This window comes from Adiantum capillus-veneris, chromosome 22, assembly GCF_014529385.1.
Source record: "Adiantum capillus-veneris isolate H3 chromosome 22, ASM1452938v2, whole genome shotgun sequence".
NCBI lineage: Eukaryota > Viridiplantae > Streptophyta > Polypodiopsida > Polypodiales > Pteridaceae > Adiantum > Adiantum capillus-veneris.
In genome coordinates this window covers 145,176,950-145,190,105 of record NC_140952.1, presented here as the reverse complement: position 1 = coordinate 145,190,105, position 13,156 = coordinate 145,176,950, and the positions used below count along the sequence as shown (strand labels likewise).

General features: G+C 45.7%; 1 protein-coding gene across 2 annotated transcripts in view; it reads left to right on the top strand.

Moving 5' to 3' along the window:
- Nucleotides 1–11,852, top strand: part of LOC147430374 (uncharacterized) — a 49,993-nt gene extending 38,141 nt beyond the window's left edge. The window contains exons 2-4 of one of the 2 annotated variants that reach the window (XM_086494839.1): nt 10,478–10,885; nt 10,976–11,238; nt 11,336–11,852. In XM_086494839.1, the coding sequence (XP_086350965.1) occupies nt 10,481–10,885; nt 10,976–11,238; nt 11,336–11,606 (939 nt within the window). In that variant the 5' untranslated portion in view covers nt 10,478–10,480 and the 3' untranslated portion in view covers nt 11,607–11,852. Of the gene's footprint in view, nt 1–10,432; nt 10,886–10,975; nt 11,239–11,335 lie in introns of both variants that reach the window. The other variant, XM_086494838.1, reaches the window with a different exon arrangement.
- Nucleotides 11,853–13,156: the final 1,304 nt, after the last annotated feature.

Here is a 13,156-nt window from a genome sequence, read left to right as displayed (position 1 = left end):
ATATAAAGAGATGTGCCATCTGATCTGGTTTTATCTTCTTCCTAACAGGAATGAAATGAGCTTGCTTGTTGAATCTGCAAATAATGGTCCAAATTCCATCATTTCCTGTCTGTGTTCTGGGAAGATCAAAGATAAAATCCATAGCTATGCTTTTCCATGGTTTATCTGGAATCGGCAATGGCTGTAACAGCCCTGGTGTCTTTTGTCTGTCAAACTTGACCTTTTGGCAAATCACGCATGCTCGCACAAAGGCATCTACATCTCTCCTCAAGGTAGGCCAATAAAAGAATGTCTCAACCGCTTTCACTGTAGCATCTATGCCACGATGCCCTGCATACGGTGGGACATGACTCTCTACCATGACCTTATGTCACAATGGCCTAGTGACACAGAGTCTGCCATGCATCATCATAAAACCATCTTTGAGGAGGTAGTGCTCATGACGTTGTCCTTCCTGTAACTGTTCGAAGATCCTTGCAAAATCTTCGTCACTCGCATACTGTTCCTTCATGTCATCAAGCTCATGATGATAAGGAATTGACACAGCTGAAATTTGTGGCTTTCTTGATAACGCATCAGCCACAACATTCTTCTTGCCTTCCACATGCACAGTCTGGAAGTGAAACATGGAGAGAATGTTTGCCCATCGCATATGCTTTCCCGATAGCTTTGACTGTGTCACAAAGTATCGCAAGGTCTGATGATCCGTTTGGACAACAAAATCAGCACCTAGCAGATAGTGTTTCCAACTTAAGAGCGCATGAATCACAGCCAGTAACTCTTTTTCATAGACCTGCATGATCGTCTCTGGCCCTTGCAAGATTCTGCTCTCATAGGCTACTACCCTGCCATCTTGCATTAGCAGTGCACCAATGCTATTGCCACAAGCGTCACACTGAACCACAAATGACTTCCTCAGATCTAGCAAAACAATGACTGGATCTGAAGTCATCTTTGCCTTTAAGAGATTAAAAGCTGAAATCTCTTTGTGGGTCCATCTGAAAGTGACCTCTTTCTTTTGCAAAGCATGTAAAGGTGAAGCAATCTTTGCAAAGTTACGAATGAATCTTCTGTAGTAAGAACATAGCCCTAAGAAGCTACGGACATCGTGGACAGTCCTGAAAGCTGGCCATGTCTTGATTGCTTCCACCTTCGCAGGATCCATTCGGACACCATCCTTTGACACAATGTGTCCGAGGAAGTGGATCTCTTCCAAGAAGAATTCGCTTTTCTTGCCATTGATGAGCAATCTGTTCCTGCGCAACTCTTCGAACACAATGGTCAGGTGATCTCTTCATTCTTCGAGTAGACTAACATGTCATCAAAGAATGTGGCAACAAAGTTCTGATATGGACGGAAGATCCTATCCATCATCCTATTGAACGTAGCAGGAGCATTCGTAAGACCAAATGGCATCACTAAGAACTCATAGAGACCAATTGTCGTTCTAAACGCAGTCTTATGCACATCCTCATGCCTAATTCGAATCTGATGGTACCCACTTTTAAGGTCGATCCTGCTGAAAATCACCGCACCCTCTAGGCGGTCAAGAATATCATCAATCCTTGGAATAGGAAACCTATTCTTGATGGTATTCTTATTTAACGCACGGTAGTCAATACACATGCGCCACGAACCATCCTTTTTCTGTACTAAGAGCACTGGGGAGCAATAGGGTGACGAGCTAGGCTGAATCAGCCCTTTCTCTAAGAGCTCCTCCACTTGGCTCATAATCTCTTTCCGCTGCGCCTCACTAACCCTATACGGTGGCCTATTTGGTGGGCATCAACCTGGCACCAAATCAATCGCATGATCCTCGGGCCTCTCCGGCGGTAGTTGAGACGGTAATGAATCAGAAAAACAGCCATTGAACTTTTGCAAAAATGCTAAGCTGTCTTTATTTGACACAGATAAATTTGACTGACAACTATTTGAAACATCACGTGCAAAAACCAAGTACGCAGAAAGATGATTCTTTATTATAGAAGTGATGGCAAAAGCAGATACAATAGGGACTGACTCTCCTTTTAGCTTTACATCCAAGATGTGAATTTTGCCCCTATGTTGTACAGTGATCTTTTTGTTGTAGGCATCCAAGACTCCATGCACTCGGAACATCCATGGGATCCCCAAAAAAAGATCACATCCTTCTAGCGGCATGATGTAGAACTCTTCTGTGTCCACATACGACTGAATATGCAGACGCAGCTTTCCAATGATGGGAGTAACATACTCTGAGTGGCCAGGACATGCCAATCCTGCCTCTGCGGTATACCCCATATCTTCAGCTCTGATGCCCAGCTTCATAGCTAATTCTGGCGTGATAAAGTTCGCTTTGGCACCTGGATCAAAGAAGATAAGTGCCATCTGGTCTCCCACGCTCTGCATAACTCACTGGCATCTGTAGTAGGCTTGTTGCCCAACATGTCTGGCACTAAACCTGCCGAGGGTATAGGCTTCTTTCCTTTTCTGTCCTCTTTGTCATCTGAGTTAGCTGGCCTTTTCTTTTGTGGACAATTGGTTGCAAAATGACCAGTCTGCTCGCATATAAAGCACTTGTTTTCAGCCAGCAAGACCTTCTTTTCCTCGGGCGTCTTACGCATAAAAGGCTTCCTTTTTTGCTTCCTTGCCTGCGCTCTAGAAGTCGTGGCTGAACCTTTGCCTTTATTGAACCTAGCTGGCCCTTGGGACGCTTCAGGAGCTGCTCTCTTAAAGGGCTGCTTTGCTGAATTTTTCTTTTACGGCCCTCCTTTCTTTTTGCTCAGAAACCCACTGTCTTCTCCTTTCAACAAGGCAAGACCAGTGTTAGCAACTTCCAGAAGCTGAGTGAGGGTAGCCACTCTGTTCTTGGTACAGTAATGGCGAAGCCCTTTTAGGCAACCCACAACAGTACTTCTCTATCTGCTCTGTCAATGGCACAAATCTGTAGGAGGTCATTGAGAGTAACGCTTTACAGAACCTCCTATTGTACTCCAGCAAGCTCTTGCATGTAGCCGAAGTAAGTTGGTGCCAATCTGTCATGACGTCGGCTTCAAATTCATCTGATAGCCAAGTAGATGCAAACGTTTGCATGAAGTAAACCCAAGTGGCGGGGTGCGTGTCCTTGCATTAACAATGTTGTCCACCATGTGAGCGCATTGTTCTTTAAGAGAGTGGCAGCTTTTCTGACTTCAAAGGCTTCTGTAAAATTCCCTCCTGCATGAGTTGTATCAAACTGCTGAAGGAAAGTAAGAGCCTTTGCTTTATCCTTGAAGCCACTAAAAGTGCTGAACTTCACAGCTGCACCTCCTTCTTTGTATGGTTTTGGCTTCTCTATTGGCCCCAAATTGTCATAGGGAAGCGTCTGTAGCATGGGCTTTGTAGTAGGGACCATCTGTGCCCCTTGGTCATTGAGATTCTGCATCAAAGGTGCCATATCTGGCTGCTGTCCAGAAAAACCAGCCATGCCAAAATTGACTTGTGGCACCCCAAACTGGCCCTGATTGCTCTGAAAGCCTTGCTGCATGCCAATGTTACTATACATGGGGTTTGGCGTCATGCCATGCATACCTCCAAACACTATTCCAAGCATGTACTGCTGATTTCCAGGCGCATAACCAACCATACTTTGGAACACGGATCCACCCCCGAAATACCCAGCATGTACCGTGGGTGGTGGAAAAACCTGACGCATTGCGTGGAGACTGGTTCCCTGTCCATTCAATGCAACATTTTGACCCTGAAAGGTGGCGGGCTGAATTGGCAAAACCTGCGGAGTAAGGATCCTCGCCACCTGTTCATGGACAGGAGGAACCTGTCTAGGAGCCTGACGTGACTCCGCAACATGTGAATGCTCCCTATCCTGCTCAGTCGCATGGGGGACCTGGGCTTGAGCCTTAACGGGCTCTGTACGCTGAGGGCATTCCCTTTCCTGCTATGACTTTAATGGTGCTTGCAGATAATCCATAAACATGGGGTTCTGCACCAACTGAGTGAAGACATTCACATCAGCAACTAATTGTGTCCTGAACGCATCCTCTTCAAAGTGCCCAGTCATGAACCCTTGAACCTGTTCTCGCTGTGCATTCACACGAACAAAAGGCGTAGACAGTGGCGGTCGTGAACTCTCGCCAACTTCATGCTGTAAAGGAATAGCCTGTCTACCCTGGGAAGAGGAACCCTCTTCTCTAGCATTGTCTGTCCTATCAGCCATACTGTAATTCCAAGTTCCTGTGCTTCGTGTCTTCGCCGCAAACCAACCAAGGCTCACTTCTTAAGGAAAAAGTGATCTTGTCCCGGCGACGGAACCATGAAACCGGCCCATGGGGCGGTGGACGTTAGCTTTCACCCGATTCTTTAACACTTGACTATACGACACAAAGCAATGACTTAAAAGGAACCTCTAACTGAGACTTGAATTACACTTCAAAACAAAAGCACGGCCAGGAAGCTAGAATGCTCCCAAGCAGACAGCGACACCTGTAGGCCCCAAAGGTTGGCGCCCCTTTCGGTATTTCTTTATTCTTTAACAGAGGGAATAAAACCTGTGATTTCCTACAAGCTGCCCCGCACAATCTGGGCTGAATTCCATCTGTTCTGGCCCGATTTCGGCAGCATAACTGTACTAGGTCACTTCACAGTCAGTATCCCCACGCAATAGTTGACTTTCCTGATGCATACGGACACTTTGCAAAACCTGGCGAGAATCTGCAGCGCGCTGAATACTCTGTTTTCTGCCCCGAAAATGTGCCAGATCACCTGTACAGTGGTCCCCTCGCGTCCCCGAACCTCCTGGGGGTATTAGGGACCGTTTAGGGCCGAAACCCTAAACCTGCAAAAATACACAGCAGGCTGTAATTCCCTGTTTCGGGCTCCGGTTCATGTGCCGGTCGCATCCGTAGCAAGTCCTCGAGCTCCCGCTCCTGTAGGGCTACTTGCCCTTTGAATCGGACGAGATTTTTCACGTGAAACCTCTCCGAATTCACTTGTACTTGAACGGGATTAGCCTGTACCTGTGCAAGAGGCTCTTGCCTCGGCAATTGCGCATGAACCCACACAACTGTACATTGGTCATGAGAAGCCCACTTGAGGGGCATAACATAACTGCTCGTAGGGGAGAGAGAGAGCAGTGCGTAGCATGCAGGGTATCACTCCTGGCACCGCACTGTACATAAGAGGGAAAGGAAGCACTCCATAGCTCTTAACCTGTGACAGAGAGCTTTCAAATGAGCCTCCCAACTATAAATTCAGCTCTACCTTCTCTTGCATGAGGAAAGTGCACAGAAATGTGCCACTTGGCGCGTTTACAAGCCATTTCCCGTTTCGGAGTTGCCGCCTAAAAATATCCCGACCGGTTGCCCGGTTGACTTCGCGGCATAGTAATAAAATGTTCCCCTTGTCATATCGGAGGTAATGACGCGAACACATTTTCAGGTCCAAAATAGCAGTTCCCTGGATTTTAGGAGATGCTTCCATGGCACTCACACTGGTCATCTGACCATCAATCACCACTGGAACCACATCAAAAAATGCAATGTCGGCCAGCTATCAGGTGAGTTACACTCGTAGCCCCACCGTGGCTAGCCTTAGTCCATTTGCCCAACTTTAGTGCTCATTGGCCGTCCGGCCTAGACTCTCACTGTCCGCCTCACACCATGCAACTTGGGCATTGGCATTTCCAGAGGGGTGCTTTAAAACAAGTCAAATACAATTCCCCCAAAAAGAAATCAACAAGTAAAGTTGCCACAGACTCGTGACACCATCTCTCATTTGGACCCCTTTAACCTTGGCCCCGTGTTGAGACAGATCCATAAGCACATGTCTATATTTTAACCCTTGTTCCCGTTTATTCTCCCACATTAAATGATTAGTTTAATATGAGAAAATCATTTGGGTTGGTTAGATATTAGATTTTATGACATTGGCCGCACTCTGATCACTGTAACAAACTTGGACACCCCAAGTCTAGATTCTACCGCGACACAACAAAGATTCAGTTTAAATCAGTTCACAAAAGACGACACGGCCCGACGTAGTTCCGTGCTTAGAGGTAATGCCCCCAAAGACTGGCGCCCCTTTCGGTATTTCTTTTTATATTAATCTGTGTGCAAAGTACAAGGGAGTCTGTGGGAACTCACACTCAGACTCTGCGTCTAGGTGCTCTGAGTAATGAGGGCCTAATAAACTTATTTATTCCTACCAGGTGTGCCCAAAGTAAGCCCAAAATCAATTGAAAATAACCCAAAAGCTTCTCAACTCAAAAGCCTTATGCCCAAAAGCTCTTTAGTCAAGATTGGCCAGCCAAAAGCAGCTAGTGCAAATTACGGGCGTCCGTACACTGCCATGTCAGTATGTCAGCGGAAATTGCGGAGGTCCATGTTGCCTGCCACGTCAGCTTGTCAGCGCATTTTCCGACGGGTTTTCCGCTGGGCTGCTGCCACGTCAGCCTGTTGGCGCATTTCTCTGCGTGCTCGGGGGCCTGCCACGTCACTGCCTCTGTAGAAGTAATGGCAGGAGGGGGGGAGTTGTCACAAGACGGGCACCACGTGCCAACGGTAAAGAACAGACTGAACAGACTTTTAGCAATTCAATAACAACTAAACTGAGAGAGAGAGAGAGAGAGAGAGAGAGAGAGAGAGAGAGAGAGAGAGAGAGAGAGAGAGAGAGAGAGAGAGAGAGAGCACATGTGACACGGAGTGGTGGAATTCCACCCAGAAAGTATTGGCCCCAAACCTTGGTGTCCCTTTCGGTAGTTCTTTATATTTCAACAATTGAGTACAAGCCGGTGCTCCATCCTCTACTCGTTCGTCTAGAAGCATCCCAAAGAATGAGCCCGTGGCCTCATATCTAAAGGTCCTAGGCCCAAAAGCAGTTTACATGATAAGTCTTAAACTCAAAAGCATTTGGAAGCATCTTGTCCAAAAGCTGCCAGTGCAAATTAAGAAAATCCGTACAATGCCACGTCAGCACCTGCGAGTGCAAATCACGGAAATCCGTAGAGTCTGTCACGTTAGCAGGCATGTAAAACGCAAGATTCCGTACAGCGTGCCACGTCAGCGAGCCAGTGAGAAATCCGGAGTTCCGTACATTTTGCCACGTCATCTTCTTCTATTGCTTCTGCTTCTTAGGGTTTAGGCCCCTCAGCCGGAATCTGCAAATCGGCTCCGTTGGCTTGACACGTCAGCAATTTGTGACATCTCCCCTTCTTGAAAGAAAGTAATCGTCTGCGATTACAACATATCTGCAAAACGACTCAAGTTAGCTCAAAAATTTCTGAGGGTCATTCCGAGGACAATCAACTTGCTCTTTTTGTTAAGGAGTTGGCTTCTCCTTTCGGCTCTTTTGTTAAGGAGTTGGCTTCTCCTTGTGTCCAAATCGGAACTCTTGATATGCCGGCGTAGTAAAATTAGCCATCACACCCAGATCGCACTGATCTTCCACGGGTGTCTTGATGCACTAAACTTACATACCCAGGCAATCTCATCCAATTAGGAATATTCAGTGGTTGGCACATCACAATGCAACACAAATGCTCACATATGCATGTTACAAGACATAAATATAAAATCGTTGATGAACACTCCCCCCGCAAATAACCATCCAAGTCCAGGCCATGAGTTGTTCAACGATTCCCTCATCTGCAAGTCGGCTCCGTTCTTCAGTGGCTTGAATGTCACCAATTTGTGATAGGAGTGCTCATGAAAGAGTCGCCATGTCTCACCTGAGTCCCGACTCAAGAATAGCTGATATAGATCTTGCTCTAGTCGATCCAAAAATGCCCTCTTCTTCCGCCACACTAGGCGTCAGAAGGCAATCCGTGAGTGTTTGTGAGCAATGTCCCCCAAAAGCACCTCTCTTTGAAGTTTGGCTCTTGTCTTGCGGCACTCCTCATCATACCAGCTGTTTTGGGGCATGCTCCTAGAACGTCGTCTCTGCTCAAGCTGGGTGTGCCTCTGCTGCTGCATCATGCAATGTCTGTGTTAGTATAGTTGTAAGCTCCTCCAGAGGTCGCCCTGGCTCCTCAGTGCACATGCGTATGTAGATCCCATCTATGTAGACAAAGTTCGTCTCCCGTGTAAAGGTCGTGGCATGTGTGCTACATTAAACTGGAAAGAGATGGTCATCGACGCAAGGATGATCTACTGCCACACCAACAGGTTTGGGTCCAACTGTGAGGTCCTGGATACTAGAGATATAGCTCGATTGTGCCATGACATAATCCATTGTGCTGGCTCCATGTCTGTGTGGAAAGCATGTAATACCTCTTGTAGCGGGAAATCTCTGTACGCCATTCAAAATGGCCAATCCATTTGCTGTCCCCATGTCTATCAAGTGCCGTCCATACTCAGTATGCTCCACATCTTGCGATAATCTAGATAGGCCCATCTCCGCAACATCGAGCTCCCTCAGCATCTCCTTTGAAGTATCATAAAATCTTGTTTGGTGTGAACAATCCTAGCATTGAAGTCCCCCAGGATGATAATGTCACTATCTCTAGAGAACTCCCATATGTCATCATCTAAAATAGAAAAGGGGGACTGTCCTCTAGGTGGTGCATATACTGACAAACTTAGAGGAAAGTAGCAAATAGCAGTGTGGAGATATCTGCCTGTCTCTGTCCTCAATCTCACCCACATGTACCTAGCCTGCTCATCTGTGCAGACTATATGTATCAATGGCTACAACTCCTCCCTGAATAAAACTGCCACTCCCCCTGAGCCCCTTCCTCTGTGCTCTGATTGAGTCTCCAGTCTGCAAGCTATCTCCCTATGTATCCGTTGACATGTGGCATAGATTGCCCAGGGGCCTGATGTGTCTCAGAGTTTCCCAGTGAAACTATCCTCAAAAGCACCCACATCAAGGCGTAGAGATCCATTACAATTCCAAGTAGCAACTTTGAGTGTGGTCCCATAGGTCTCGCACCGTCATGCGGAACATCGCTTCAATATCACCACTCTTCCGTCTCGGTAATATCCGGCATTACCTCTTGTATATGAGCATCTGCGAGAGGGTGAGGTCATCTCCGAAAAAGATGTTCGTCTTCTTAAGAGTTGGTCTCTTCTTCAAAAAGTCCTTTGCTTCCATCGAGGGGAAACAAAGGATAAGTGCCCTTTCCTTCGAGGTTTCCCCATTGCTTCCGTTTTTCTTATTGCCCATTCTCCAAGCTCTTGTATGCGTTGATTCATTAAACCCCATCATGGTCATGAGTTCTTTCACCTCTTCGTCCACATTATCTTTGTCTTTAAGGTCACAAATTCTCACATGTAATGCACGTACACGTCTCCTTCGCTCCTCTTCTAGTATCAAGTCAATAATGGTGGGTGTAGACGTTGTTTCCTTGCCTTTTCCCTTCTTGGCAACCTCGATCCATTTCTCGGTCTCATCCGCTTTCTCTTGAGTCTTTGTAATAACATCCACCTAAGAAGTCGTCATTCTTTGTGTTGCTCCTCCCTCTCTTTGATGGTCCACAGTTGCCCTTTGATCGTGTTGAGTTCTTCAATTACTGAGGGTTGAAGCTCTCCCTCTTCAAGTGTGTTTCGTGGTCGCACCTTTGCAAGCTCCTTCTTGAGTGATGCAATCTCCTCATCTTGGATAGTCACACGATCTTCAAGTATGTTTATCTTGTTTTCCTTAGCCGACACGCGTTCTTCAAGTGTCTTTATGGTGCCTAGGAGATTGAGGTTTATCTTGGTCTCGCACATTTCTTCTTTGCAAAAATTGCTTGCTCTAGAGGGTTGTCCTTGTCAACTTGCTTCTTTATGTTCGAGAACCACAATGGGAGAGGGAGAGGTAAAGGAATCCAAACCAACCCGAGAAGGTGACCTGAAAGAATCCCACCACGCTCACACAAAGGCTGCCTTGCCTGATGGGCAGCAAGATATGCATCAGATAGTGCAGCTGATGGCGATCAAACAGGCTGAAAAGGGGGAGAGGGTGGGCTTCTGAAAAGATGAAGGGAGAGGGCAGGCGGCTGAAGATAAAAGAGCAGGTCAGTACGCCGCAAAGGATGGTTTTCTACTACGAATTAGGGTTTGTGCTGCAGATTAGGGTTTTACTGATCTGCTGCGGATTAGGGTTTTCTGCTGCGGGTTAGGGTTTCTGCTGCAGATTAGGGTTTTTCTGATCTGCTACCGATTAGGTTTTTCTGCTGCGGATTAGGGTTTTGCTGCAGATTAGGGTTTCGCCTGTAAATTAGGGTTTTTCTGGTTTTTAGGGTTTCGCTGCTGCAGTATGCATACAGTGCATAGTCTTGCATATTGGGGAGAGAGAGAGAGAGAGAGAGAGAGAGAGAGAGAGAGAGAGAGAGAGAGGAGAGAGAGAGAGAGGTTTCGCTGCTGCAGTATGCATACAGTGCATAGTCTTGCATATTGGGAGAGAGAGAGAGAGAGAGAGAGAGAGAGAGAGAGAGATCTCCTATATACAAATAACTTTTGCAAAATGAAAACTTTTTCAGTCTGCCGTGAAGACTTGTCCACAATTGATATTTACTGTGTTTTAGAACATGGAGACAAATGGCCAGGTTATAGGAAGGCCTGTTAACCTCTCTAGCAGCAAATTTTTTTGTGAATGTGACGACAGCTGGATAGAGCATTTGTCAGCTCAGGAGCTTCGGGAAAGTGAGAGCTTAGTTCAAGAGAAGATCCGAAAAAAGAAAAAGAAGCACAAAGGAAGTCTTCAAAGTCCAAAGCAAATTCTGGCTTTCAATACTGCTAAACTTTTGAAGCTCGATGAGCAAAAGGCGGAGATGAGGAGCAAAATCCTAGCCAAATGTCCATCCTTTCCTGTTACTCCTACTCTTTCAGGAGTAAGGGAAAGCTCTAGTGGTTCACAGGATTCCAATCAGTGTGCCATGCCCTCATCCCCACATGAGAAGATTGCCGTGCTGTCACGAGTTGCTTCGTTACCTGTGAGTATTTCTCTGTTTCCCTTTTTGTCTTTGGCCATCAGCTTCAGGTTTCCTTCAATGCTCTTAACAACTGCCCAAACTTGTGTCTAGCTAAAATCTTCACTTCGAGGAAGCTTTGAAGAGCTCAGTATTGGACCCAAACCTAAATTACATGTGCATTGGGACCCCAGTGTTCGGGAGCCACCATGCTCTACTATTTCCCACACCGTGATCAAGAAGTGCCCAAAGAAGAAGGCTTCAAAACATGGTTTGAGTGGTGGTGCTGATCAATGCATGCAACAGAACCTCCAGAAGGCTCAGAATGGAAACTTGAATTCTGAATTGAGTTTGCCCTTTATCGTTCTCGAAAGCAGGTATTTTCTACGTTTATTTTATCATTGTAACATATCTGATCCAGGGGTGCCAGTTGAAACGTTAATCTGACTTAAACAAACGTTTGCATGTATATAGGCACGAACAGTTCTTTCAAGATAGTGACAAGGATCTGAAAACATCTATGAGAAACGATAGTGTATTGAAAAGCAGATTTATGGCGGTAGGAGATTATGAATCAGAGGCATTGGATGGTAGTATCGCGAGCAGGGAAGCGGGAAGATGTAGGATGGGTGAAGAAGAAGATATGGAAAGTGCTGGGCAATTTACTTATGATTCCACTTGTGCGAGCTTCTTTTTCGCAGGTTCAACAGTCCCATGTGGCTTCTTTTATGGAGAAGTTTTGTGATATGCCTTTACAAAACTGGCTGGTCATTGGAATCCTGTAAAATTTAAGGTTGCTGTCAAACATGTGGTGGCCATGATTGTAGACTTTGTGCGATAAAGTTGTGCTTTATAGGTGTGCAGTTGTACTACAAAGGCCAAAGAGACACCTAAGGCTATTGTCATGGCAGATTGTAAATGCTTGAAAGTGGTTATGAAGGAAACTTCGAAGTGCTGGGATAGTGAACTCAGCAGAGCAAGGTGTTTTTTCTGCCTGTTTTCGGTTGCTTTCTTGCTGTCCTCTTCCCCCTGAATTCTGATGTTTGTGGCACCTTTGCCATTAGCCTCTTCCACCTCTCATGATATCTGTGAATTACCGTGTCAGTTCTGTGAGTGTATGTGCAAACATTTTAGGACTCTTCCCTTTCTCTCTCAATTCAATCCATAATGAAAACTAGTTGATCTGCTAGTTCCAGGGCACTTGAGGGAAACCCGTATTTAGGTAGGCCCATAACAAGTTGGGAAAGGCAATCCTGATCCCCCACCTGATGAATAGATTGGGCAACATATCATCATAAGTACCGATATGGTTGTGATTTCGGGACCAAGTTCTGACCACATTACAGAAAGCAATTGTTACCTAATTAACGCTGAAAACTTTATAAAGGTGTGGAGTTTGTGATTTTGGTACTAAGTTCTGCCCACAATTACAGAAAGGAACTGTCACCTAATTAACGCTTAAAGCTGTACGCTTAAAAGCTTACGTGAATCTATATCTATTCAGGTCATAAATTAGAGATCGTACTGGCATGTGCATAAAAAGATATTGAACTGATTATAGTCAATCGCAGTGTGGGAAGAAAAAGAGAACATAATGCTGCGACGGGGCCACGGTTCCGCTCTTGAGGGATGTCATAGTGATTAGGTTACTATGTGAGGCCATAGCAGCAGCTCCAGAGAATTGTGTCGTCTTCTGCTTTACTGCGTGACGCGTGATGGTGAGAGTATAATAGTGCTGCCAATGCTGTCTTGATTTTCAAGCTAAAACGAGCTGTTATCCACACGCAATGCGAGATTTGAAGACTGATCAGCAAATCCTAGGTAGACAATCAAAATTGAGCCAAGAATGCATGCAACAAGCCCATAACTAGCCTAATGCAATTAATTTAGTTAGAATAGATCTATGTTATTTTCACCCTTGCAATTTGGTTTTCCTCCAATTGCATGTATGTATTATATGCATGATGCACTCAGATCGGGGCCGAAGTTTTGAGGGAGTGTCCTTTGTTTATAGTCACACTAGAAAAAGTCATTATCTTACCTTCCTGCTGTAACCTTTTGCAGAACAACTCCACCTAACCCATTACAGTAATGAGGCGCTAACCACTTGCTGCCCATTTCTACACATGATAGATTTCTTGTTTCAGGTTGTATATTTTTACCAGGATAACATTTGGAATTGTATTAGATAAAGCAAAATTTTACACCACAAATGGTAGGTTACTAGGACAATAGCAACACCAAATACAGGGGTTTCCAGTAGGCTTGACCTTGGGCACATCAACATCTTGACTA